Here is a 25,459-nt window from a genome sequence, read left to right on the forward strand (position 1 = left end):
ATGGCGGCCCCCATGAACTGCCTGTCACACGTCCCAGGCAGGGGGCTCACAGGTCTTTCGCTGGCCGCGTTTTTTGGGGGGCTGTTTCACTGCTTTTGGGGCGTTCACGGCAGCGCGGGAGCCTGGTAAGGAGGCCGAGCCAGGGAAGGGGAAGGGGGAGGCCCTACCTAGCAGGGCTGCCGGGGGTTGTTTCTCTTCCGCCTTTTGCAATGAGCGTTTAAATGTCGCTTTTCGTGGTGAAAAAGAAGGCGAGCTAAGCCCTGTTCTGCCTTCCTAAAAAGGAGGATTAAAAAGAAAAATATTTGCAGGGAGCCCATTTTTTCCTCTGCAGAGAAATGCTTGAGCTACGTAGTTATTTTAAAACTGGTTTTACTGGTCCCTCCCTCCCTCCCTCCCTCTCTCTCTCTCTCTCTCTCTCTCTCTCTCTCTCTCTCTCTCTCTCTCTCTCTCTCTCTCTGTGTGTGTGTGTGTGTGTGTGTATAATATATATGTGTGTGTATAATATATATACACTGCTCAAAAAAATAAAGCGAACACAAGCAGAAGACATCTGAGATCTGAATGAATGAAATAGCCTTATTAAATACTTTATTCTTTACATACAGTAGTTTATACACTGCTCAAACACCTAAGTATTTGAGGGGCTGCCACAAAGAAGATGGGATCAAATTTTTCTCCAAAGCACCAGAAGGCAGGACAAGAAACAATGGTTTGAAACTGATCCAAGAGAGAAGCAACCTGGAATTCAGGAGAAACTTCCTAACAGTGAGGACAATTAACCAGTGGAACAGCTGGCCTCCAGAAATCGTGGATACTCACTTGACTGAAATGGTATCTACTAGGATCTCCTGCTTGAGCAGGGGGCTGGACTAGAATACCTCCCAGGTCTCTTCCAGCTCAGTCTGGTCTAGTCTTTCATATATTTTATCTATTGTTAGTTTATTTTGTGATTATTCTATGATAGTATCTTCTTCTTGTGAGTTGGGTAGGGCTGAGAGAGAGAGAGAGAGAGAGAGAGAGAGACTGGCCCAAAGAAAACCCATCTGGTTTTCATATCTAAGGGAGGACTTACTGTTTCTTGGATTCTTAGTCCAGAACTTAAATCACTGCACAAAACTGTTTTTCTATAACAGTGGCAAATAGAAGAGTTAAAAAGATGGGTTTTTAGTTCGGTGGGTGAAAAGGAAGACAAAAACTTTTTATTATGTTTTACTTGCTATAGGTAGTCCTTGATTTTTGTGCTGATTCTGTAAACTACTTAGAGTGGGCTGCAAAGCACTGGGAAGCGGTATATAAGTCTAAGTCCTATGGCTATACACGACATCAGGTAAAGTTTTTCGCTCCTTTTCTTCTGTCTGAATCCGCCCTGTTGCTTTTCAACTTTCAGGAATTCTTTGAATGATGACCTCTTGCTGCCCTACCTTCCTCCCCAGCATGGCCCACGGCATCACCATCGCTACGTCCGAGATTGCCAGGCTCACCTGCATGGCAATGCGACGCATGAAACCTGGCCCAGCGACAACAGCAGTGCCTCCCCTCTGGCTAATACATATACATTTGTTTCGGACTTCCCACCGTACCGTCCAAATCGCCGCCAGGTGTACGGCCACTTGACTATTGTGCGAGATCCTCTGAGGACTTTTTCTGTCCTAGAGCCCGGGGGACCAGAGGGCTGCCAACACCACCGCAGAGCTACTGTGGAAGAGACGGTGAGCCAAAGTCAGTGCCTTGTGGCCCAGAATGGGGGCTATTTTGATACAAAGACAGGAGCATGTTTAGGGAACGTTGTAAGCAATGGGCACCGGGTACAATCCTCTGGAGGAGTGCAGAATGCTCAGTTTGGTATCCGGAAAGATGGCACTTTAGTGTTTGGGTAAGTGTTGGCGTGCTCTTTTTTCTTTTTTAAGTACTGCAACTCCTTGTTTAGTGACCGCAATTGTGAGATTTAAAAAAAAACAGCAAACCTCATCAAAAGTGAAACAAAGACCATGAACAAGTAAAAAGCAGATTTATTATAAATTTTAAAATCTTAAGTTCCGGAGTTCGCTGTATGTCTGCTTTTTTTTTACTAATATATCTGGAACTCGTATTTTTAGAATATATCTATCTATCTATCTATCTATCTATCTATCTATCTATCTATCTATCTATCTATCTATCTCTCTATCTATTTTCTTACTTCTTCGTAGGGTTTATGTGTGTTTTTCCTCTAGCCAGGTTTCTCCTATGTAACCAAGGTTTTTCTGCAGCCCTAGCTCAGTAGAATCACATCCACTCGATTCTGGGCTTTTTTCTTTCCTGGCAGCCAGCAAGTTTTTCCTGCCAGGTGGGAAACATATATAGATCTATTTCCGGCTCGTTTGCTTTCATTAGTAAGCCACACCCACATCTTATGTATCCTCCCTGTAAAGGTATAGTATCTATTTTCTTACTTCTTGTTTTACTTAATAACCACAGTGATTTAATGTCCACTGTCAAAAATGGTCTCGTCATGTGGGTGCCTCAACATCCAGCTGGATTTCTATTTCCAGTTGTGGTCATAAACAGTAAATCTATAATTGGAAATAGTCGCTAAGTGTTGTGGCCCGTCAGCAGCCTGTGCAGTTAGTAGCTGATTCCGACAGCGAGGAGGCTGATATGGTGCTGCGCCAGCAGCCTGTGCAGCTGGTACTCAAGTCAATTAATGAGGAGGCTGGAGAAGATGTGGTGCCAGAGGCGGGGATTCAGCCAGGACCTTCAGAACCTCCAGAAGCTCCCATAAGTGAAGAAGAAGAAGAAGAGGAGGAGCCTCTTCTCAATGCATGAGTGTGCAGAGCTGTTAAAAGGCAGGAATGGCTCCTCAGGAGGAGGTCTCCTCGAGAGTCAGGCTTGGGGCTAATTGGCCACTCCCCTAGCCTATTTAAGGAAGGACGACGACTGATGCAATTTGCAGGAAACAACTTCGTTCATATTCCTTCGCGTCTTGATTCCAGAAATGTTTGATTTGGCTCTTGTTTCCCTCTTGTCAGTTTTCCTGCAAATTGCTTCTGGGCATTCAGCCAACCACAGTAAGATTACGGTTATCTGAAATACTGTGCCTCAGAGTTATTATTCTTTGGATTCTTGTCGGCTGTTAATGAAGTTAAATTAACAGCCCTTGTTCAGAAAAGACTGATTTAAACTGTACTTGTGTTCGAACAACTACTAAGAAAGCTCATTAGTAGTCCTTAATTAGTAAACTAAGGTTTGTATGGACTTTGTGGGTCCTGCGTTCTTTGGGGTCCGTAGCTGAGGCAGAACACTAATGAAGCTGTCACTAAAACAAGGACTGCCAGTAACCGTTTTGGCTTCCCTGCAATTTTTCAGTCTGTTTTTTTTTTTTTTTGCTTGTCTCTTCCAGCTACCTCTCTGAGGATGAGGTCTTGGCTACAGAGAACCCATTTGTGCAGCTTGTCAGTGGGGTGGGTTGGCTTCTACGTAACGGAGAGGTCTACGTGAATCAGAGCCAGGTGGCAGAATGCGACAAGACTCAGGAAACAGGTACCAAGCTGAAGGCACAACCCCTCACCCCCACCCCTTGAAGATTCAGGAGAATGGTTCTAAACTTGGGGTCCCTGGCCCAGGGACCAGCATCAGTCCATGTCATGCCAGAAACCGGGCCACGCAAACAAGCAAAGCCCACATCCGCAGGATGCAGGCAGTACACGAAACCACATCCCCTCAGTTCCGTGGAAAAATCCACGGAACCGGTCGCTGGTGCCCAAAAAGTTGGGGGCCACTGCTCTAAATCATGGGTGTCCAACCTTTGGACTTGCCAGAGTTAGGATTGAGTGAAGAGGAATTGTCTTGGGCAGCATATAAAATACGTAAAAATCACATAATGATGATGAATGTTATCCATTCAGTCATGTCCAACTCTTGGCAATTCTATGGGCCAGAGGTCTCCACGTCTTCGTCCGAAGAGGTTGTAGAAAAAAATGCTTTTAAAAGGCTCCGACGATCCCAGCTGAGTTGCCTGATCGTCAGAGGCTTTTAAAAGCATTTTTTTTTCCTGTGGAAAAAATGCTTTTAAAAGTAAAAAGTAAAAAAAAAAAAAAGGTTGGCCACGCCCACCCAGTCACATTACCCTGCCCCCCCCCCCCCACCAAGCCATGCCCACAGAACCGGTAGTAATAAATTTTACATTTCACCATTGGGGCCAGTCTAATCTCGGGGGGGTGGGGAGGATGATGTTCCAGAGAGAGGGAGCCACCACGGAGAAGGCCCTTCTTTTGGGTCCCACAAGGTATATCTCACTCAGGGATGGGACCCGCAACATTTCCTGCCTCTCCATTCTGATGAGTCGGGTAGATGTGACCGGCAAGAGACGGTCCCTCAGATAATAGTTTAAAGATTAAGGTTAATAATTTTCCTCCCTTCTCCACCCATCAATACAGTTTTGGACCAGATAATCTTTCAGGAAGTTCCAAGATGGTAGCAGTCCTGCCCAATTGTTGTCACGTAAAGTCATTCCACAGGGAGGGAAGACGTTCGGCTCAAGCCAGGGGTGAAATGCTCCCAGTTCGGACCGGATGGCCCAATCCGGTAGTGATGGCAGCGGGTGGTTTGGAGAACCGGTAGCAAAAATCCCTGCAACCCCCCCCTCCGCCACCATGTCCAGCTGAGCCGCACGATCATCAGAGGCTTTTTTTTTTTTTTACTTTTAAAAGCATTTTTTCTACAACCTCTTCCGATGAAAAATTGCTTTTAAAAGTAAAAAAAAAAAAAAGCCTCTGATGATCATGCGGCTCAGCTGGGATCGTCAGAGGCTTTTCAAAGCATTTTTTTCTGCAACCTCTTGGCCGAAGAGGTGATAAAAAAATGCTTTGAAAAGTCTCTGACGATCCCAGCTGAGTTGCCTGATTGGCAGAGGCTTTTCAAAGCATTAGAAAAAATGCTTTGAAAAGTTAAAAAAAAAAAAGTTGGCCACGCCCACCCAGTCACATTAACCCTCCCCCCACCAAGCCACGCCCACAGAACCGGTAGTAAGAAATTTTACATTTCACCCCGGCTCAAGCCAACCAACCCGCTTAACTTGGCTGCTTGAAACATCTCTCTTTTTCCCCCCGGGCAGGGATTTTTGACACTTTTGTCAACATTGTGTCTGCCAGGACGGCTGTGGGGCATGACCGGCAAGGACGGCTCGTGTTGTTTCACGCTGATGGGCAGTCAGGCGTCAGAGGGTATGTCCCGTGGCTTGGTGAAGCTTTCTGGCGAAGGAGATGGGAGATCTTTCTGGAGGGGAAGGTGTCTTCTGCGTTCCCAGATGTTGATCCCAAGAAAGAGAAGCTGGCGCTGTGTTCTCAGTTGTACCATCACACTCAGCCAAGCAGGGTGGATTTGATTTAAATCGAGTTGATTTAATTCACAATTTAAATCATGATTTAAATCACTAGTAAAAAGGCTTGATTTAAATCAACTCGATTTAAATCATAATTTTTAAAGAGCAACTGTCATCTCTGCTACTCCTTTGACCCGCTGTTGACTCACCGATAGTCCCAGTGTTGCAGAATATACAGCCTCCTGCTACATAACTAAGCTCCATTTCATGCTGAATAAACTAAATCATTTATGTATCTTAAATAGAAAACTATCTTACGATAGATTTTTACCCCAAAAGTTTTTCATTAAAATAAATCCGATAAAAATCAAAAAAATCCGATTTAAATAAAAAAAATCTGATTTAAATCAAAAAAATCCGATTTAAATCAAAAAAATCCGATTTAAATAAAAAAAAAATCCGATTTAAATCAAAAAAATCTGATGAGAGGAATCTTTTTTTTTTTTATTGCAAAAGTTTTACAATTACATTTTCACCCCTTTTTTCACCCCCCCACCTCCCTCCCCAAACCCTCCCTAACCCTCCCTAACCCTCCCCCCCCCAGACTTCCCTATTATGTACTCATAACTAGTAACACTAATATATAAGCTTGAACCCATCCCTCCCCCTGTATAATTTTTCCTCTTTGTCTCTTTACATTAAAATATTTCTAATACATTATTTTCAAATAAAAGCTATTTGATACTTTCTAGTTTGGTATTTGTTCTGAACATATTCTATCCACCTTTTCCATTCCCATTCATAAGTCTCTTGTGAACAGTCTTTTAAATATGCTGAAATCTTCGCCATCTCTGCAAAACTAGCCATCTTCAAAGTCCATTCCTCGATAGTGGGTAAAGCTTCATTCTTCCAATATTTACCTATCAACAATCTTGCTGCTGTTATCATATACAATATCAGTTTTATCTCACCCCGTGTAAAACCCTTAACTATACCCAATAAAAACAACTGTGGAGAAAATTGAATTTTTTTCCTCAAAACATTCTGCATGACCCACCAAATTTTTATCCAAAAAGCCTTAACTTTCCTGCAGGTCCACCAAACATGATAATACGTAGCATCTAAACATTCACATCTCCAACATTTTGGCTGAACATTAGGGTACATACATGACAACTTTTTAGGATCTAAATGCCATCTATAAAACATTTTATAAAAATTTTCTCTCAGGTTTTGCGACTGTGTAAATTTAACATTCTGAACCCAAATTTTTTCCCAAGTTTCCAGCATCACTGGTTCTTCAAAATTCTGTGCCCACTTAATCATACAATCTTTAACTAATTCCGTTTCTGAATCTCTTTCTAACAATACATTATAAAGCCTTTTAATATGCATTGGACCTTTCTCTCTTATATGTCTAACCAATTCTTCCTCATGCAACATAATACCAGTTTTTTGGTCCTCTTTCCATCTCAGTTGTAATTGATTATATTGTAACCAAGTTAAATTAAACCCTTCATCCAACAGTGTCTGTAATGTCTTCAGCTGCCATCTGCCCGCATCTGTGAAAAGAACCTCTTTATATAAAAACCCCCCGAGTGACATTATATTTGTATTCCACAAAGTATGACCAAGATCCAGCCATAGCGGTATTTTATAATCCCATTTGAATCGGTGCTTCTTCCAAACTCTCATCAAAGAGTCTCTAAGTATATGACTTTTAAATACTTTATCTACTTTGTCGTCATAAAATAAATAAGCATGCCATCCAAATTCAAGATCAAAACTTTCTGCATTCAATATTCCAGTCTTTTTACTTCCAAACCAATCACTTGTTAAAGTTAAAGCTGCTGCATCATAATATAACTGTAGGTTTGGGAGTTTAAGACCTCCTCTTTCTGGAACATCTTGCATAATTTTCAATTTCACTCTCGGCTTCTTCTCGTTCCAGACAAACTTATTCACACCAGACTGCCAAACTTTCAGTTGTTTATCACTTTTAAGCACCGGAATCATTTGAAACAAAAACAGAAATCTTGGCAAAATGTTCATCTTAACTGCTGCTATTCTTCCAAGTAAAGACAGTTGCAGCTTTTTCCAAGTCTCCATGTCTTTCTGAACCTCTCGCCACAACACCTCATAATTATTTTGAAACAATTTCATGTTTGATTCTGCAACCTGAACTCCAAGATATTTTACCTTAGGTACAATTTCAAAACCTGCCCTCCTTTCAAGCTCATGTTTACGATCTTGTGTCATATTTTTAACTATCATTTTAGTCTTTTTTGAATTCAGTCTAAAACCTGAAACTCTACCATAGTCTTGTATAATGTCCTTCATCAGGATTGTTGATTCCATTGGTTGTGATAGGGTAACAACCAGATCATCTGCAAATGCCTTTATTCTATAATCCTCTTGCCTTATCATTATGCCTTTCAAAATTTTAGAGTCCCGTATTGTGTTTAGCAAGACTTCCAATGTTAAAATAAATAAAAGTGGGGACAACGGACATCCCTGTCTTGTTCCTTTTTCAATTTTAAACTCTGTCGTCAGACTTCCATTAATAATAATCTGTGCCTTTTGCTCTTGATAAATTGCTGAAATCGCCTGTATAAATTGGTCCCCAAAGTCCATCTTTTTTAAACTCTTTAGTAGAAAATTCCAATCCACTCTATCAAAGGCCTTCTCTGCATCCAAAAAAACCAGCACTGCAGGAATCTGTTTATTCTTATCAAGATATTCCAATAAATCTATTACTTGCCTTACATTGTCCTTCATATACCTGCCCTCAATAAATCCCGCTTGATCCTCATGAATCACCTTTTGGATTACTGGCATCAACCTGTTGGCTAATACTTTCGCATAGATTTTATAGTCTGTATTCAAAAGAGATATTGGTCTATAATTCTCTGGTTTTTTAGGACCAACTTGTTCTTTTGGTATCAAAGATATATAAGCAGTTGTCCATGATGGGGGTATTTTACCCCCTTGTTGAATATTGCAAAATAAATCTCTAAGTTGTCCCACCATTTCAGCTTGTAAAGTTTTGTAATACACTGCGGTCAAACCATCCGTGCCAGGAGCTTTGGCTGTTTTTAACTGTTTAATTGCTGCTATTATCTCCTCCTCTGTTATAGGATAATTCATTCTTTCCTTTTGTTGATCAGTAATTTTTGTAACTCTCTTATCATTTAAATATTTTTCTATAAGTCCATTCTGCACCTCCTCTTTGGCATATAGTTTGGTATAATAGTCCACAAAAGCTTCTTTAATTAATTTTTGTTGAAAAATTTCTTTCCCTCCAATATCAATACTATCAATAGTCCGTATACTTTGTTTTTTCCTCAATGTGTAAGCCAACCATCTGCCCGGTTTGTTAGCGTTGCAAAATGTATTATGCTTCGCATATTGTAAATTTGTTGCAACTTGTTCCGCCATAAGCATTTGAAATTGGTCTTTCAAAAGTTTTATAGCATTTCGTATTCTTTCATCTGTTGGATTTTTAATAAATAACTGTTCTTTATTCTTTATTTCCGTTTCCAATTCAGATCTTTTCTTTTGTCGGAACAGTCTATGTTTAGAGTTCATGTAGATAAGTACCCCTCTCATATAAGCTTTACTTGCGTCCCAAACAATTTCAATTGGGGTACCTTTATTCAAATTTATTTCAAAAAATTCTTTCAAATGCTTTTTAAGTTCTATTGTATTTTTTTCATATCTAAACAACATCTCTGTTGGAGGAAATGATGAGAGGAATCTTGAGTTGTTTGTAAAAATAATACAGGCGGGATATAATAAATAATATTTTATAGTATATTAAATAAAAATTAAAAAAATGTATGTTTTGGTTGTGGATGGATAGGCAGCTAGGAGATTCTCTACCAAAATCGCAGCATAGTCAGTCTTGCTTTGAAAACAGATTTATAGCCAGTGGTGGGATTCAAATTTTTTTTACTACCGGTTCTGTGGGCGTGGCTTGATGGGTGCAGGCCTCCCTGCACTTAACCTGGGAGCCAAAATGGGGTGTGTGAGGACCCCTGGAAGGGGCGGGGCAGGAAGGGGCAGGGCCAGTAGCAATTTAACTACCGCTTCACCCGAACTGGCTGAATCCCACCACTGTTTATAGCTCTTTTTTAATTCTTTCATATTTGCTTCTAGGCTTTTTCTTGTGCTCCCTCTTATCATCCTCAAAGCCAACAAAAATAGACCTAGAATCCTAATAGCTTTGAATTCTCTCAGGAGCTGTGAATGTGAACATGTCCAGCTTAGGAAAGTAGAATTCTTGAGTGTCGGCTACTGGAAAAAGACCCAAATCATTTCTTCATTGGGGTAATATAACCAAAAGCTATGTTTTCCTCTCATCAGGTTCATATAACCATCTCTGTTTCTTGCAACCGCAGGCTGAACCTCTGGGAAATGGCAAATTTCCTGAAGGAACGCGGCGTCGTGAATGCGATCAACCTGGATGGTGGGGGATCAGCTACTTTTGTTGTCAACGGATCCCTTGCTAGCTACCCTTCGGATCACTGGTAAACATTTTCTGCCCTCATTTTTGGGGAATACCCTGCTTCTCGGGTGTTTTGAGTTGCACATTTTTCTCTGACCAACAACCACAGTAAGCTTCGCACTTCATGTTAATGGCTGTACAACAATGGTGGGCAGCCTGAGGAAACAATTTGGTTAGAAATTGTCCGGACTTCCAGTGGTGACGTCGTGTCGGGCGGTTCAGAGGAACAGAACTCCGTTCCCTGTGCCGGATTTCTAGCGATCGGGGGCCGTGAGAGGCAAAGTTTTGTCCTGGAGGGACAAACAATAGAAGGAGGAAAGCTCAGAGGCAGCGAGGAAAGGTATGGTTTACCGCGGCGTTAGGAAGAGAATCTCCAACCTGATGCGGAAGAAGCCTGCCTTAATGGCAGACCTGGAGGCGTGACACGCTGGCCAAAGAAAAGGGAAGCGAGGAGAGAAGACAGTACAGCAGGCATAATGCAAGCAGTGGATTTAGCCGAGTTTGAAAGACTGGCGAAGAAGCAGCCGGAGGAGCGATTAAAGATACAGAGTGATATATCTTTAATGGGAGGCTTAATTGCAGATGTACTGCAAAGGGACAAGCAAGAGATCATAAACGAGTTGGACGATGTGTACAGGGTCGATACGAGTTATGCTAGACCCCACAAACTCCCTAGGGAAGTCCACATAAGATTCGCTCATAAGAAAGTGAGAGATATGATATACAAGATCACAAGAGAGGAACCGATGACGTACAAAGGATAAGAAATTATTACTCTGAAACAAATCCCTAGGAAGGTCCGCGAACAACGGAAAGACTTATCGCTTTTTAGCGACTCAATTAAATAAATGGAATATACGGTTCCGATGGATTACTCCGGAGGGAATGTTAGTCTCCTGGAATGATAAAAAAATTAAAGTTGATAGTATGGAGAAAGCTCAAGAACTGTATGACCAGCTAACTGGCCTAGAGGAAGAATATAGCAGTAGGGAGGAATTGGAATCGGCCAGCCAAAATGAACAACAACAGGAGACAAGAGAAAGACCAAGAGGATAAAAGCAAAGAGGAGAAAGATCATCGAGGAGAAGAGGGAGTAAGAACAAGGATCCAAAGAAGGCAACGAGTGACACAAAATTAAGAATGGAAAAGGAACTGAAATTAATATCATTAAATGTGAATGGTTTAAATTCACCGTCCAAAAGAAGACATGTATTTTCCAAATTAGTTAAACAACAAGTAGACATCTAAAAACAAGATGAAAAATATTTACAATATAACAAATTGGGAAAACTTTATTCAACATTGGCAGAAGAAAAAAAAAGAGGAGTGGTAACATACATTAAAGAGGGGATAATAGCTAAACAAATATATGCAGACACAAGAAGTAGAATGTTGATAATCAAAATAGTAATGGGTCAAAAAAAATATTTTGCCTGTGGTGATGTATGCGCCCAATAAGAACCAAGCGGACTTTTACAAAAATATGTATGATAAGGTAATAGAGATAGGGAATGACAATGTTTGTTTGATTGGTGATTATAATGCAATAGTGGACATTAAAAAAGATTATGCAAACAACAAAACAAAACAAAAATAAAAAGGAACATCTTACCCAAAGTTTTTTTTTTTTTTTTTTTTTTGAAATGGCAGAAGAATTAAATCTATTAGACATCTGGAGATTCCGTAATCCAGAAGAAACAAAATTTACTTTCTATTCCAACCCCCATAGATCCTGGTTGAGAATCAATATGGCCTGGATATATGGAGGTTTAGTTAAAGTTGTTGAAACTGTAGAGATAATGCCAAACACCTGGGCCGATCATAATCCTCTCAAAATAATATGGAAAGGGCAAAAAAGAAAGAAAGGCAGGTGAACATTGAATCCACAAATTTTAAAAGAAAAAGAATATATTCAAAAGATTCTAATTATTTTAGACATGGCGCTCCCACGTGACACCTCTCCTGCACGAGCTGCATTGGCTTCCGGTGGTCTTCCGAGTGCGCTTCAAGGTGTTGGTTCTCATCTTCAAAGCGCTCCATGGCTTAGGACCCAGCTATTTATGAGACCACCTTCTGCCTCCGATAACCTCCCACCGGCCAACACGCTCCCACAGAGAGGGTCTCCTCAGGGTGCCGTCTGTCAGGCAATGTCGGCTGGCGATCCCCCCGGGGAAGAGCCTTCTCTGTGGGGGCACCCACCCTTTGGAATGAGCTACCCCCAGGAATACGACTAATCCCGGACCTCCGGACCTTCCGCCGGGCCCTGAAAACTTTTTTATTTCAGCAAGCCGGGCTGGGTTAAAAATTTTTAATTGGGTGAATTTTATGGGTAACGGGGTTTTAAATTGGAGAAACCTAAGATAATTTAATTTTGTTTTAATGTATTTTAATATTCGTATTGTGTGTTTTTAATTCTGGCTGTTCACCGCCCCGAGTCCTTCGGGAGAGGGGGCGGTATAAAAATTTAATAAATAAATAAATAAATAAATAATTGGAATAATTTTTTAATAATTGGAATTATTTTTTAGAGACAACAAAAAACACCACACCTCATTACAAAATCTCTGGGACACTATGAAAGCATATTTAAGGGAGATTACAATAGCATATATTGCAAAAAGAAATAAAGTGGAGAGAACATAACATTTTGTCCCAAGGAAATTAAAAAATTAGAAAATTAACTACAAACAGATTCGAGGGATGAACAAATTAAAATCAAAATCGCCCTAGTCAAGCATAAATTGAATGTTTTGGATGAAAAAGAATTGGCAAGAAACTTAAAATTTGCAAAACAAAATTACTTTGAACATGCAGGGAGGTGGTTGTCTTATCAATTAAAAAAGGAGAGAGAAAAAAGAATAATATACCAACTACAGGATGAAAATGGAATTGTGGAAAGTAATATGGAGAAGAAAAAAGAAATCACACAAGAATTCCTTGAGAGGCTTTATAGACAGGAAGAGACAGAACAGGGAAAAATAAGTGATTATTTGAAGGAAGGGATTGGGTTTTCATTGATGGAAGAAGAAAGGGAAACACTGAATAACATTATTAGAAATTAAAGAAGCAATTCGGAAACAAAAAAATAATAAGACCCCAGGATCAGATGGGTTGCCAGGGGAAATTTATAAACACTTAAGAGACTCGATAGAATTATTATTATTGGAAGTATGTAATGAAGCCTTGAGAGAAGCAAAGTCACCAGAAACATGGAAGGAGGTATATATTACCTAAAGAAGGCACAGATAACAAACAAATCAAGAATTATAGACCAATCTCATCTTAAATTCAGATTACAAAATATTTATGAACATTATGGCAGAACGGATAAAAAAAATACTAAATGATAAGATGCACTCAGATCAAAATGGATTTCTTCCTATGAGACAAATTAGAAACAATACCAGAATAGTAATTAATATATTGGAATATTACGAGGCACATCCAGAAAGACTAGTAGCCCTTGTCCTCCTGGATGCACAAAAAGCCTTTGATAATGTGAATTGGGAATTTATGATTCAACTAATTAAAGCCATGAAAATTTGGAGATAAATTTGAAAAGATGATTGACTCAATCTATTCCATGCAAACGGCAAGGGTAATAATAAATGAATTGATTTAGAAGAAGATATTGTAAAGGGATCAATGATAGCATGGGCTAAAAATATTGGGCACAACATTGAGTTAGAAGATTGGGAAAAAATTTGGGAGAAAAACTATACATTAACAAAATCTGCTGCATATAAAGAAAACCAGTATAAAAAGTTCTATCGGTGGCATTTAGCCTCAACAAGACTCGCAAAAATGTACCCCAACCTAAAACCTAATTGCTGGAAATGCAAACAAGTACAAGGTACCTATTTCCATGTATGGTGGCTTTGCCCAGAAGTTAAAAAATTCTGGATTAAAATACAAAAATGGCTAAAAGAAATTACACACTATAAAATAGAATTGAAACCTGAACTGTTTCTTCTGGGGATTATCAAAGGAAATTACCCTAAAAGGATTAAATATTTATTTATTCATATAACCACAGCATCAAGAATCGTACTCGCACAAACCTGGAAAATTATTCCACTATACCAACAGACTGTGCAATAATCTGGAAAATTTTCGAATGTGCAGAAATGGACAAACTTACTTTAGAACTAAATAATAAGGAAGATTCGGAATACTACTTAACTTGGGAAAATTGGTATCAATGGATAGAAATTAAATATAAGGAATGTATAGAATAAAATAAGAGACAAAATGTGTTTAAATATGTCGACTAAGTAGGAATATGCGGGAATAGATGAACAAAATTAAGAATTATGTACTGTCAGAATGACATTGAATTGTATAATTATTACGGATGTATTTTTGTTATAGCTGTATTTTAACTTGTAGTTTTGGATTTTAAATGTTAATAAAGGTTTATAAAATAAAATAAAATAAAATGCACTAAATGAATTTTAAAAAAGAAAAGAAAAGAAATTGGCCAATTGGCTTTTGCTCTCGTTCCCCAAGTTCCAAAAATAATCATTACATAAAAACCCCTTCCCCTCCCAAGGTGGTCTGTGTTTATTAGTGCCCCAGAGTTTGCATTGTGGACTCCTTTTATCAATAGGTTGTGTCATCTTTTTTGCAGTGGCTGTGGATGTTATACTTTTTTTATATGTTTCATTATTTTTAATCTCGTTAGCCACCTAGAGTTATGGATGTGAGTTAACAATAGCAGTTAGACTTATATACTGCTTCACAGTACTTTCCAGCCCTCTCTACGTGGTTTACAGAGTCGGCCTCCAACAATCCGGGTCCTCATTTTACCGACCTCGGAAGGATGGAAGGCTGAGTCAACCTTGATCCGGTTAGGATCGAACTGCTGGCAGCCAGCAGAATTAGCCTGCAATACAATACTGCATTCTAACCACTGCACCACCACGTATCTTGACTTAGGTGGCAGTATAAATTAAATAAATACATAAATAACGCATCTGCCACAGGCTGGGCTTGAAGATAAGGGGATGTGGCTGTGTTTTTAATCCCATTAGCCCCAAAGGTGCTTTTTCAAGAGGCAACTGGACTTTCTGGTTTTTCTTTGAAGACGTTTCCCTTCTCATCCGAGAAGCTTCTTCTAGGATGAGAGCTAAAGAAGCTTCTTGGATGAGAAACGGAACATCGTCAAAGAAAAACCAGAAAGTCCACTTGCCTCTTGAAAAAGCACCTTTGGGACAACCCTGACCTGGATGACTTGAGAATCTCTACAGACTTTGAGCTATGCAATTTGGGATGAACACCCTTTGAATGGTGTGGGAGGAGGAATGGATTTCCAAAGGAAAAAAATTGCAGACTACAGGAACCAGGAGCACCACTCAGGTAACCCTGAGGACACAGATAAACCTCCAAGTGCTTCAACGACCCTCTAAAAGGATGCAAATGACCAGCTCTGTCTGCAAGGAGTATCAATCCTTCCATTCCCCGCCATCCTGTCAGAGCTGAAGAAGCTTCTTGGATGAGAAGCGAAATGTCTTCAAAAGAAAACAGACAAGGAAGTCCAGTTGCCTCCTGAAAAAGCACCTTTGGGACAACCATGTCCTGGATGACTGAGAATCTCCATAGATAATTCCATCTGCCTTTCTCTCTTCTTTCTTCCCAGCGTGTTTGACTCTACCTGGCGCTGCCCTCGGAGCGTTTCGACCGTCTTGTGCGTGCACGAGCCTGCCTGCCAACCTCAAAACTGCAGCGGGCACGGGCACTGCGTGCTTGGACGATGCCACTGCCACGGAGCCTTCTGGAGAGGGCCAGCCTGCGACGTGCTGGATTGTGGTCCTTCCAACTGCACTATTCACGGAATGTGCACGGAGAGTAAGGGCCCACCTTTGGAAGGATGCGGGTGCAAACGGGTCTCCCTTTGGGGCTAGGTTAAAGGGGCCCTTTTGCTCATTGCGAATTGGCACCCTTGATTTTGAGGCTGGGCGCAGAAGTTCTTCCTCCTCTTCACTGCCTTGGTAAAGCACTCTCGGTAAACAGCTCTGTGCAAATCCATGTTGCTCCTTATTTGCTCATCCTCCACCTCAGGGGTCCTCAAACTACGGTCCGCGGGCCGGATACGGCCCACCTAAGCCATTAATCCAGCCCATGTGGGACCATGAGGCTGCCCCGTCCACATCACCCCACCTACGCACCGGCCCCCACCTGCCTTCTGGAGGCCGAGGAGGCCAAAAACGGGATGCACGGAGGCCTCGAGAGAGAGAGAGAAAGAGAAAGAGAGAGGGAGAGAGAGAGAGAGAGAAAGACACACACACACACACACACACACACACACACACACACAAACAGAAGTCCTTCACACGCACCCCAAGGCAGCCACATCCCTTCACTAACCTGCTTTCCATCCCCAGGAGCATAACAAATTAAAGTGTAATTTGTGTGTAATGTTTAATGGCCTGCTAAATTGGCCACACCCACTCAGTCACATGACCACCTAACCACGCCCACACAGCCGGTCCACCCCACCCACCCCCAACAGTCTGAGGGACCATGGATTGGCCCCCTGTTTAAAAAGTTTGAGGACCCCTGCTCCCCCTGGATCAAATTCTAGCTCTAATCCTGTCCCTAAATCCCTTCCCGTTCTTTGATCTTACTACCCAACTTCATAGTGTCTTCTCTGTCCCTTCCTTTATTGCAGCGGGATGCGTCTGTGATGCCGGTTGGACCGGTGAAAACTGCACCCAAGGTAAATCCTCTTTTCTCACTTAACCATCTTGGTGTTGGTTTCTTTTGCTGTGTCGACATCTCCTCTTTGCTCAGGGCAACAGGAATAAAAAAAATTGAATTCCATGAGACAGAAGGGAGGTGAATTAAAAAGAAAACAGCCAACATGGTGGTCCTTAGTCGCGAAGTCATGTCCGACCCATCGTGACCCCATGGACAACGTTCCCCCAGGCCTTCCTGTCCTCTACCATCCTCTGGAGTCCATTTAAGCTCACGCCGACTGCTTCAGTGACTCCATCCAGCCACCTCCTTCTCTGCCGTCCCCTTCGTCTTTTGCCCTCAATTGTTCCCAGCATTAGGCTCTTCTCCAGGGAGTCCTTCCTTCTCATTAGGCAGCCAAAGGATTTGAGTTTCCTCTTCAGGATCTGGCCTTCTAAAGTGCAGTTAGGGTTGTACATGTTGTAAACATGGGGGTACCCTTCCACAACTCTACAGCAAAGGTGTCCAACCTTGGGAACTTTGGTTTTGTGGATTTCAACTCCCAGAATTCCTCAGCCAACATGTCTGGCAGAGGAATTCTGGGAGCTGGAAGTCCACAAGTCTTAAAGTTGCCAAGATTGGAGACCCTTGCTCTAGAGTATATCCATACCTGAAAACAGGGTGTGCAATTCAAGTTTTTGCATTTGGCAAATGACAGAACAGAGCTGGAACAAAGCAGAAGAGTATAACAGAATTGAATGGGGAGCTCCAACTCCTTCCTTCTTGAGCTTGCAAAAAAGTCAACTAAGAGAGATTTGATTCTTCAACATCATGCATAGCACTGATTTTTTTTTCTTATCTAATCAAATCTATATATATAAAAGCGAAAACCACTCACGCCGTAATCACAAAATCTCCAGAACTGTAAAGCCTACAAACTTGAAATTTGCCACCTATGTTCCTCTTGCCTTCTAGGTGCTCACTAAGAAAGTATTTTTCAAAATGACCATCAGAGCATTAGAATTTCCTGTATTATGATTAACATCTTATGTTATCTTATGATTAACATATTATGATTTAAATTTTTTAAATTTTTTAATTTGTGGCTTTATAAACTGGGTGTTTTAATCTGTGTTTCGGCCAAAATATTTAATAATTTTAAGGGATTTTTAATATTTGTATTATCTGTATTTTATCTTGGCTGTTCACCGCCCTGAGTCCTTCGGGAGTAGGGCGGTATAGAAATTTGATTATAAATTTGATTATAACACGCTCTGATTCTAAGGAGTTCTGTTGTTTCGATGAAGAAAGACGCGTAGGCAGGATGATGGTTCACGGGAAGGCCCCTCAGTGGGAGGGCACCTTGATCAAGGTACCTCAGTGTGAAAATACCTTGGGGAAGGCACCCTGACTCCATCCAGAAGGCTTCCTTTTATTGTCATTTTACAACTATCATGGCGAAACATCAATCAACGTATACTTGTCCCGATTGGCTACAGAAAGCTCGTGAAGTCCATGTGGATCCCTCGTGTTTCCCTCATGTTATTTCCTGTAACAGACAATTGCCTACGTGTTGGGCCCTCATGCCTGGTATGTCTGAGATAAGGTCTTCTGCCACACATCCTGTTTTACATTTCTGTCTTTACATCTCTGATAAGATTAGGACATATGGTAACGTTGTTTACCCAGTGCGGTTTGCCGGCAACTGAGATAACACCATCTCCACAGTTCTACTCCCCCTCCCCACCTGAAAAGAAATCTGTTCCAAATGCTAAACACAAGCAGAGGAGAGGAGTTTCACTTTCACTTTCACAGCAGCAACCGGGGGATAAGATAGCAGAGGCTTCTGTGGGGCAAGGCTGAGGGAGAGAAGGGGAGAGGAGAGGCCAATCGTAACTACTCATTAATTTTCAATCTGTAAGTGTCGATTTATCAAGCCCCATCACATAGTTTCGTAGCGAAGCACGGGTATCCAGCTAGTATTTATATATTTTTAAAGCATGGAATGTAAATCTCTTGTGAGGTAACTCAATTATTATGGGGCTCCATTTGAATTATAGCTAACTTTAAAATTATTAGGGAATATCACTGGATGGGGAAGCTACTGTATATAACAGAGAGCAAACCCCACTCCCATCTAGCACTGATGACGTTACCTAGTTGGGTAATGAGAGCACCAGGATCTCCACAGTTCAACCCTGAGCGACAGAAGTTCTCTTCTATCGGATAAGAGAAAACTGTCAAGCAAAATGCCAGCTTTAAGCATCACCCTAAATACTTTCCAAATCCGGGGTGGGGCTGTTATGTTGTCACTAATGAGTACCATCATTAGTACCTCCTGGCTTCCCATCCACAATCCTGATCATGCTTTCCCTTCTTTTTAGCTTGCACCGATGGTACCTACGGGGATAGCTGTGCTCAGAAATGCCTCTGCCACAACAACGGCAAGTGTGACCCTGTGTACGGATCCTGCACTTGCCCAGTGGGCTTCAGAGGATTCTTCTGTGAAGAAGGTGAGAGGTTTGGAGCAGGGGTGGGTTCTACTTACCTTTACTACCGGTTTGCAGTGGGGCCACGTGCACGCGCACTCTTCTGCGCATATGCAGAAGCGTTTTGATGACGTCGGGGTCGGTGGGCGGAGCCTCCCACTGGTTTTACTACCGGTTCTATAGAACCGGTGCGAACCAGGGGCAACCCACCACTGGTTTGGAGCCAGTTCTGTGGCTCCCCCACAAAATCTTTCCAAGTGACAAGTTATTCCATCCATCCATCCATCCATCCATCCATCCATCCATCCATCCATCTACCTACCTACCTACCTACCTACCCCACCCCACCCCACCCCACCTCAACCCATCCCTCCTGTCCTGTCCTGTCCTGTCCTGTCCTGTCCTGTCCTGTCCTGTCCTGTCCTGTCCTGTCCTGTCCTATCCTATCCTATCCTATCCTATCCTATCCTATCCTATCCTATCCTATCCTCCCATCTATCTATCACTTAATAATAATAATACAACTCTTTGGGCCCTCTGCTGCGGCTCCCTCTCCCATCACTGGCTGGCGCCACCCCTCGCCCTCACCCTCCCAGTCACTCCTCGCCTGGCCTTGGAAATCCGAAAGATACAGAGGGAGAGGGGGAGAAAGAGACGTAGATACAGAGAAAGAGAGAGATACAGAGAGAGAGAGAAAAGGGTTTTGTGGTTCCTGGTGTTTTTTAACAACTGGTTCTCTGCCCTTATGACCAGCTGGGTAGACGTGCCTTATGGGGGGGTCATGTGACTGGGTGGAAGTTGGTGTTTTTTTCCCTATCTGTGGGAAACGGGTTCAAATGGCTCTTTGAGTGTTTAAGGTTGCAGACCTCCTGGGCTAATCTATAAATGCAGAAGATTGTCCTCGATTTATAACCACAATGGAGTCCCAGATTACTGTTGCTAAGCGAGACAGCTAAGTGAGTTTTGCCCCATTTTACGACCGTTCTTGCCACCTGTTGTTGGAGGGTGGCACCTCCACAGGCTGCAGGATGGCATCTTAAGGCAGGCTGGGCACGACTCCTAGCTCCTTTTAGCTTTGTCTTCTTGCTGACTTTTGGGACGTAACATCTATGTGTTAAAAGACGTAACATTTCTTCATTGTTTTTGCAGCCTGTCCTCTCGGAGGATACGGACCTAACTGTCAGCATTCCTGTCAGTGCCCAGACCAGTGTTACTGCGATCGGACGACAGGCAGCTGCAATATTTCTCTAGACTCAACCATCCTGGATAAATTATCTAGAGGTACATACTTTTTGGAGTCCAGACTGTAGAGATAATCCTTAGAAAAAAAACTGTTTTGAATTGTTTGAGGTTGCAGCCTCTCCAGATCTTGGTTTGCAAAGCCCAGAATTTAATTTTCTCTGTTCTCTTGGAGGGCTGTTGCCAATCAAGGATTAGCAAAATTGAGGTTTGGATCAGTGGTGAAATCTAAAATTTGTTACTACTGGTTCTGTGGGCGTGGCTTGGTGGGGGGTAATGTGACTGGGTGGGTGTGTCCAATTTTTTTTTTAATTTTTAAAACCATTTTTTCTACAACCTCTTCGGCGAAGAGATTGTAAAAAAATGCTTTCAAAAGGCGCTGACGATCCCAGCTGAGTTGCCTGATCGGCAGAGGCTTTTTTTCTTTTAAATGCCTCTGACGATCCAAGCTGAATTGCCTGATCATCAGAGGCATTTAAAAGAAAAAAAGCCTCTGCCAATCAGGCAACTCAGCTGAGATCATCAGAGGCTTTTAAAAGCCTTTGACGATCCCAGCTGAGCCGCGCGATCATCAGACGCTTTTTTTTTTACTTTTAAAAGCATTTTTTTGGCTGAAGAGGTTGTAGAAAAAATGCTTTTAAAAGAAAAAAAAAGCCTCTGATGATTGTGCGGCTCAGCTGGGCATGGGGCGGGGGGGGGGGAGAAGGGACTTTTGCTACCGGTTCTCCGAACCACCTGCCTCCATCGCTATCGGATCGGGCAATCCGGTCAGAACCGGGAGCATTTCACCCCAGTTGAATTTGGTTTGGGTGCAAAGTGAATATAGTGGTCTTTAGGATCGCGAAGGCAAATTCATTTGTTAAGGAAACTGTCCTAGCAGTAAGAGCAGGAAGTCCTCAACTTATAATTGTTCGTTTAGTGACCATTCAGAGTTAGGACAAAAAATAACTTAGAACCAGTTTTCCCTTAGCACAAGTAGGCCTTGATTTAGAACTGTTCATTGAGCATCTGTCTGAAGTTACAACAGCCCTGAAAAAAGGGGACTTATGACCGGTCCTCACAGTTATGACCATTGCAGCATTCCCCACAGTCACATTTGCGACCTTCCCAGTTGATTTCTGATAAGGTCGATGGGTGAAGCTGGATTCGCTTAACCACCAGGGGATTCACTTAAGAATTGCAATGATTCTAAAAAATAATAATAATAATAATAATCAATTTTTAGGCCAAAGAATTTGAAAGAATACAGTAACATTTTGTAAATAAAAATGGTGACAGTTCATAAAAGACTACTAGGTGCAAATGGAAATACGCATTATTTCCATAGCAAGGAAGATAAAGCAGGAATGGTTAAATTGATTCTTTTATTTAAAGAGAAAATATGTTCTTATTTGGATATCACTTCTGGAATTAGCGCTTGTAAAGCAAAAAAAAAAAGGAAACTTTGATCGTGGTTTTTTTTATTAGAAAGATTTGGTGTTATAGAAATGGCTAGTTATGTATTAATGTGTAAAAGCAGGGGTGGAATGCTCCCGGTTCAGACCGGTTCGCCCGATCCGGTAGTGATGGAGGCGGGTGGTTTGGAGAATCGGTAGCAAAAATCCCTGCCCCACCCCCACCATGCCCAGCTGAGCCGCACAATCATCAGAGGCTTTTTTTTTTTTTTTTACTTTTAAAAACATTTTTTCTATAACCTCTTCTGATGAAAAAATGCTTTTAAAAGTTAAAAAAAAAAAGCCTCTGATGATCGCGCGGCTCAGCTGGGATCGTCAGAGGCTTTTCAAAGCATTTTTTCTGCAACCTCTTGGCCGAAGAGGTGGTTAAAAACATGCTTTGAAAAGTCTCTGATGATCCCACCTGAGTTGCCTGATCGACAGAAGCTTTTCAAAGCATTAGAAAAAATGCTTTGAAAAATAAATAAAAAAAAAAGTTGGCCACGCCCACCCAGTTACATTACACCCACCACCACCATCAAGCCATGCCCACAGAACCGGTAGTAACAAATTTTACATTTCACCCCTGTGTAAAAGCAAAAAGTGGAAGTTGGAGTGTATTTATCTTGTACTGTGCTAGGAGGAATTGTAAGTCAATCCCCCCTTTTCTTTCTTTCTCTCTTCCCCCTATTATCTCACACCCCCTTTCTCTCCTCCACTTTCTCTTTCCCTTCCTAAATTTCCTATTTTCTTTTTCTTTTGTATTTTATATAATAGGAAAAAAATGGAGAAAAAATTATGGTGATTCACTTAACCACCATGGCGAAAAAGGTTGCAAAATCAAGTACGATTCACCTAACAACTGTCTTGCTTAGCAATAGAAAGCCAGTTCCCAATTGTCGTCGTACATCGAGGAATCCCTGTAATGGAGCCCCAAACGGATCCTTTTTGCACCAACAAATGTGCTCGTGCCAAGGCTGGGCAGATGATCAATTTAGATTCCCACAGAAAGCGTTTCACTTTAATAGAAACATTTGTTAAAAAATTATATTATTTTGATATCAATCTCAATGGACTATGTTTAACAGATTAACAGAGTTGGAAGAGATCTTGTAGGTCATTTAGTCCAGCCCAGTCCAGTCTCTTCTTGAAAGCTTCCAGGGATGAAGCCAGTGATGGGTTCCTCCCGGTTCGACCGAGCCGGTAGCGGTGACGATATGACGTCACCAAACCGGTTCTCTTTGTTCGGGAGCTGCCCACCACCGCGTTATTCTTAGCTTTTATTTGGCCCCACCCCCAATCTATTCACTGCCTCCCGAACCCCAGCTGATCGGCTACAAGGAAAAAAACTGTTTAAACTCTTGCCGCGGAGCTTCAAAGCTGATCAGTGTTAAAAGGCAGCGTGGTGGTAGACCGGTGCCTCCAAAAACAAATGGGTAGACCGGTACAGCTCTACAAGCAGTTAAAAGCCTGGTAGACCAGTACCTCTGCTAAATCCTAAAGAATTGTCACATGACCATCAAACCACGCCCGCATAATAAGCCACGCCCATAGAACCGGTAGTAAAAAAATTTAGAATCCACCCCTGGATGAAGCTCCCACAACTTCCGAAGGCAACTTCTGTCCCACGGGTTGATTGTTCTGACTGTCAGGAAATTCCTTCTCATTTCCAGGTTGAATCTCTCCTTGATCAGTTTCCATCCATTATTCCTTGTCGGGTCTTCGGGTGCTACTTCAATTCAATTCAAATTCAAATCCTTTATTGTCATTGTCTCCGCCCCGAGTCTCCGGAAAGCTGCCGTGAGTCTCCGGAGAAGGGCGGCATATAAATCAAATTTAAAAAAAATATTAATTAAAAAAAAATGTACATCATGCATACAATGAAATTGGTTATTTGTCGTCCAGATCAATATTTTTTGTGGCTCGGATCTGAACCAGGAAATAGGATCCCTTTTCTCACTTCACCTGATCTGATTTGTTTCTCCCCCTCCTCCTTTTTTTTTTTTAAGCTGGGCCGTGCCTGCTACAAGCTACCTCAAAGGATGCGATCCCTTTCTCCAAGTAAGTTACACGCATTTTGCTTAAATTCCTCGCATGTTCTCGGCGGTTTGCCTGCCTCCCACAGAAGAGTGGGTGGAGGGGAAATAAAAGCTCAGAAAAGACCCTTTTCGATCTGTAGCTTGGTGGGTGGCGCCTTTCTCTGCCCTCATTCATGAATCGTGGCTTGTTCTTATAGGAAAACCTGGGCCGAAATAAGCCTGGGTTTGGTTGTCCTGCTTTTGCTCAGCTTGTCGTTGAACGTCAAACTGGCTTTCTGCAACACTAAAAAGCGTCGGAAACACGGCCAGTACACGTCTCTCCCCTTTGATGAGATCAATGGTAGGATCAACGGGGGTCTGCGAGGAGCTTGGGAGGCTGACGACCCCACCGAGGATGCCTGGGACACAAATCCGACAGAAAATGTTAATCTGCTGTGATCAAGTTTCTCTTCCGTGGAGCAAAAACCTCAGGAGGCGCCACCGTTCTTCAATGTAGAAGTTTTGCTCCATCGCTCGGGAATCGGTTGCCATTTTTTCCTTATTGCCTTAACTGGAACCGGCGGCCTAGGAGGGGTCTGGAACTCTTTGGGTTCCCCAAGAGCAGGGGTCTGCAACCTTAAAAACTCAAAGAGCCATTTGGACCCGTTTCCCACAAAAAAGAATACACCGGGAACTACAAAACCTCAGTGGGCGTGGCCAACACGTCTCACCAGTCACATGACCCCCTCTAGCCACGCCTACCCAGCCGGTCATTAGGGCAGAGAACCGGTTGTTAAAAAACAACGGGAACCACAAAAGCCTTTTGACATTTCTCTCTCTCGCTCCCTCCCTCCCTCCCCCCTCTCCCCCCCTCCCTCTATATCTCTCTGTCTCCATCCCCCGCCGTCGCCCTTACCTTCTCAGGCCAGGCGAGGAGTGATTGGGAGGGGAAGGCGAGTAGTGGGGCCAGTCAGTGGTGGGATCATCCAACGGAGCCAAAGCAGAGGGCCCAAAGAGCTGCATGCGGCTCCGGAGTCACAGGTTGCTGACACCTGCCCAAGAGGGAAGCTTCCATACTTGTATGGAAATATTTTCTCCCGCCAAGTTTTGGAAAGAAGGTGAATGTTGGGTCACCAGAGCTGGCCATTTCCCGAATGCTGTTAGAAAATTTGATGATTTGAGAGACGGAAAACGAGTTTTTTTTTTTTTTTTTTTTTTTACTGGCACGTATTTGTGACGGTTGCACGGTCTCATGTCATCACCCTTTGCAACCTTGCCAGCCGGCTTCCGACAAGCAAAGTCAAGGGTGGTGCTGGGAGAAAGTGCGATTCGCTTAACAACCATGTCATTCATTTAACAATGGTAGCGATTCGTTTAACGGGGGCAAAACAAAGTAGAATGGAGCAAAACCAATTCGTAATTGCTGCCTCACATAGCAATTTAAATTTGGGGGCTCAGTTGTGGTCGTAAGTTGAGGACTACCTGTAGTATATTTTTGCCTCCCCCCTCCCCTCCCCCGGCTATAGACACCTTCTTGTCAGTGGTGGGTTTCAAATTTTTTTACTACCAGTTCTATGGGCGTGGCTTGGTGGGCGTGGCATTGCTTGGTGGGCATGGCTTTGAGGGCATGGCAGGGTAAGGATACTGTAAAATCTCCATTCCCACCCCACTCCAGGGGAAGGTTACTGCAAAATCCCCATTTCCTCCCGATCAGCTGGAACTCGGGAGGCAGAGAATCGATGGGGGCGGGGCCAGTCAGAATTTTTACTACCGGTTCTCCGAACTCCTCAAAATTTCCG

The 25,459-nt window shown here is 42.4% G+C and overlaps 1 protein-coding gene across 1 annotated transcript; it reads left to right on the plus strand.

Moving 5' to 3' along the window:
* NAGPA (N-acetylglucosamine-1-phosphodiester alpha-N-acetylglucosaminidase) lies at positions 1–24,564 on the plus strand. Its single transcript, XM_070955198.1, has 11 exons — positions 1–125; positions 1,388–1,873; positions 3,380–3,519; positions 5,093–5,201; positions 9,700–9,828; positions 15,445–15,653; positions 16,477–16,524; positions 18,866–18,994; positions 20,120–20,251; positions 23,652–23,703; positions 23,879–24,564. The coding sequence occupies exons 1-11, from the start codon at positions 1–3 to the stop codon at positions 24,117–24,119; spliced, it is 1,800 nt and encodes a 599-aa protein (XP_070811299.1). The 3' UTR covers positions 24,120–24,564.
* Positions 24,565–25,459: the final 895 nt, after the last annotated feature.

The sequence above is a fragment of the Pituophis catenifer genome, unplaced genomic scaffold, assembly GCF_029215685.1.
Source record: "Pituophis catenifer annectens isolate HBS135680 unplaced genomic scaffold, rPitCat1.0.hap2 SCAF_16, whole genome shotgun sequence".
In the NCBI taxonomy this organism is placed as follows: domain Eukaryota; kingdom Metazoa; phylum Chordata; class Lepidosauria; order Squamata; family Colubridae; genus Pituophis; species Pituophis catenifer.